Raw genomic sequence first — 2,423 nt, forward strand, 5'->3', positions numbered from 1 at the left:
CCACTGTTCTCATAATCTTCATGTTTTCACTAGAAGTGTTTATAGTTAAGTTTTTTACTTACAACAAACTTTTTTTTTTCTGCCAGGAGTTATTTATAACCATCATGGACTGCTAGTAGATACGAAATAATGGAAAATATATTGTTATTATTTTCTTAAATATTATTAAGCTCAGTGTTTGTTTGTAATTAAGCACAAAGCTACACAATGGGCTATTTGTGCTCTGCCCACCACGGGTATCGAAAACCGGATTCTAGCGTTGTAAGTCCGCAGACATACCGCTGTGCCACTGGGGGGGCTTAAGCTCAGTGAAAGTTGTATGTAATAATATTTTCATTAAGCTTTCGCAAAGTTTTTAAATTGTCAATAGAATTCACAATTATAATTTGAAAAAGAAAAGCAATGTTTAGCTTAATATATGTATGTTGATACTATCAGAGCAATCATATAAGGTTGTAAAGTGTGTTTCAAACGGGGCTAAAGTACGGTGCATGCCAAACTAGCAAACTTCCAGTAGACTCTTGCGCCATCTATTGACAAACGCGACGCTAAAATTGGTTTCATGACACAAATTGCGGCAAAGTAATAGTTTGTTTGCTTTTTGAATTTCGCGCAAAGCTACACGAGGGCTATCTGCGCTAGCAGCCCCTGATTTAGTAGTGAAAGATAGAGGGAAGGCAGTAAGTCATCACCACCTACCGCCAACTCTTGGGCTACTCTTTTACCAACGAATATTAGGATTGACCGTCACATTATAAAGCCCCCATGTCTGAAAGAGCGAGCACGTTGAGTGGGACGGTGATTCGAACCTGCAATGCTCAAATTGCGAGTCTATCGCTCTAACCACCTGGCCATGCCGGGGCCCTAACCACCTGGCCATGCCGGGTCGCAAAGTAATAGTAACGGTACCTTTAATTTCTTCTCTTTCTTCGTCCGATTCAAGTTTTCCTGCATCAACCTAGAAAAGAGTACCATTAAATAAAATTCTGCAAATAAAGTAAGCAAACATTAACTGAAACACGCTAAGATATAAAAAAAAACTATAAACATTTTACTGTAATGATGATAAAATTAATTTTGAGAACTGTTATCTCGTATATTTTATTTGGGTTTAGTAAATACTATTCATAATTGACTGCCCCCTCCCCCCCTTGTGATTTATAACCCATGGAATGGCACAGTACAGATAGCCAATTGTGTAGCTTTGTGCTTAACAGCAAACAAAAACTTATATTTCACCTTATATTTAAAACGTGTGTCTCATTATTCGTGCACATACTTGATCTTGTGTTTGTCAGTTTATACGAAAATTGTGAAAAAATATCCATCAAGTAATTTTTAAGAGATCTCATAGTTGTAATGTATTTTTAAAGTTTCACCGATAAGAATGCCTCTACACTGAACACAATTAGAATCCAAAAAAGTTTACGTAACTCACAAAAGTATGTGCTTGATAGCCTGAGTATTTCCAGAAGACCTTTCTTCCTCTTATTTACGACCGAAGTAACAAATTATTCTGCTTATAGGTTTATTTTGTTGCTGTTTTATCACAAAGCTCTGAAGGCAACCAGCTAGCAGCACTAACCGCCAACGCTTGGGCTACTCTTTTTACCAAAGAAAATTGGAATTGACCGTTACATTATAACGCCTCCACACGCCGTTTGGTGTGACGGCGATTCGAACCTGCGACCCGCAGATTGCGAGTCGAGCGCCCCCTCGGTGAGTCAGCCGTAAGTTTATGGACTTGCAACGCTAAAATTCAGGCCATGGTTTCCTGCGGTGGGTAAGGTACATATTGCGCCACGTGTAGTTTTGTACTATGAAAACAGCAACAGAAAAAGATAACAACGATCTTCACATTATAACGCTCCCACAGTCATGTTCGGCGCCGGGTTTCGATCCTACGTCCGATTTATCTTATTGTTTATACTGTGCCATATAAAATATAGAGTATTACGTGTTACAGAAATAAAAAAAAACAGAAATTAATTGAGGTGAAAATAAGAAAAAGGAGCTTAGAAGTTTCGTGTTTCTTCTTGTTTGAATAGGAAATGAAATGGTTTGGTTTGTTTTGAATTTCGCGCAAAACTATTCGAAGGCTATCTGCGCTAGCCGTTCCTAATTTAGCAGTGATAGAGTGGGATTGACCGTCATATTATAACGCCCCCACGGCTGAAAGAGCAAGCATGATCGGTAAGGGGGATTCGAACTCGCGACCCTCAGATTGCGAATCGAACCATCAGTGCCAGGCCGACGTGAAATAGAAAAGCAGCACAATTTACTCGAACTAACTCTATTTACAAGTTAGAGCACACGATGACACAATGGTCTGCCTAGTAATAACTCTGTTACACTGCATATGTGTCGGGCTGAGTGCTGAAATTCAACAAACAACAAAATACTTATCACCATGTAATTACATC

At 38.9% G+C, this 2,423-nt stretch overlaps 1 protein-coding gene across 2 annotated transcripts in view; it reads right to left on the bottom strand.

Annotated features, from left to right (window-relative positions):
• Positions 1-2,423, bottom strand: part of LOC111088207 — a 15,587-nt gene that overhangs the window by 2,009 nt on the left and 11,155 nt on the right. The window contains exon 7 of one of the 2 annotated variants that reach the window (XM_022397570.1): positions 910-958. The exons of the other annotated variant lie outside the window; for it this stretch is intronic. Coding sequence (XP_022253278.1) covers positions 910-958 — 49 coding nt within the window. The remainder of the gene's footprint in view (positions 1-909; positions 959-2,423) is intronic. 2 annotated transcript variants of the gene reach the window in all.

Source organism: Limulus polyphemus, unplaced genomic scaffold (assembly GCF_000517525.1).
Source record: "Limulus polyphemus unplaced genomic scaffold, Limulus_polyphemus-2.1.2 Scaffold3323, whole genome shotgun sequence".
Taxonomy (NCBI): Eukaryota; Metazoa; Arthropoda; class Merostomata; order Xiphosura; family Limulidae; genus Limulus; species Limulus polyphemus.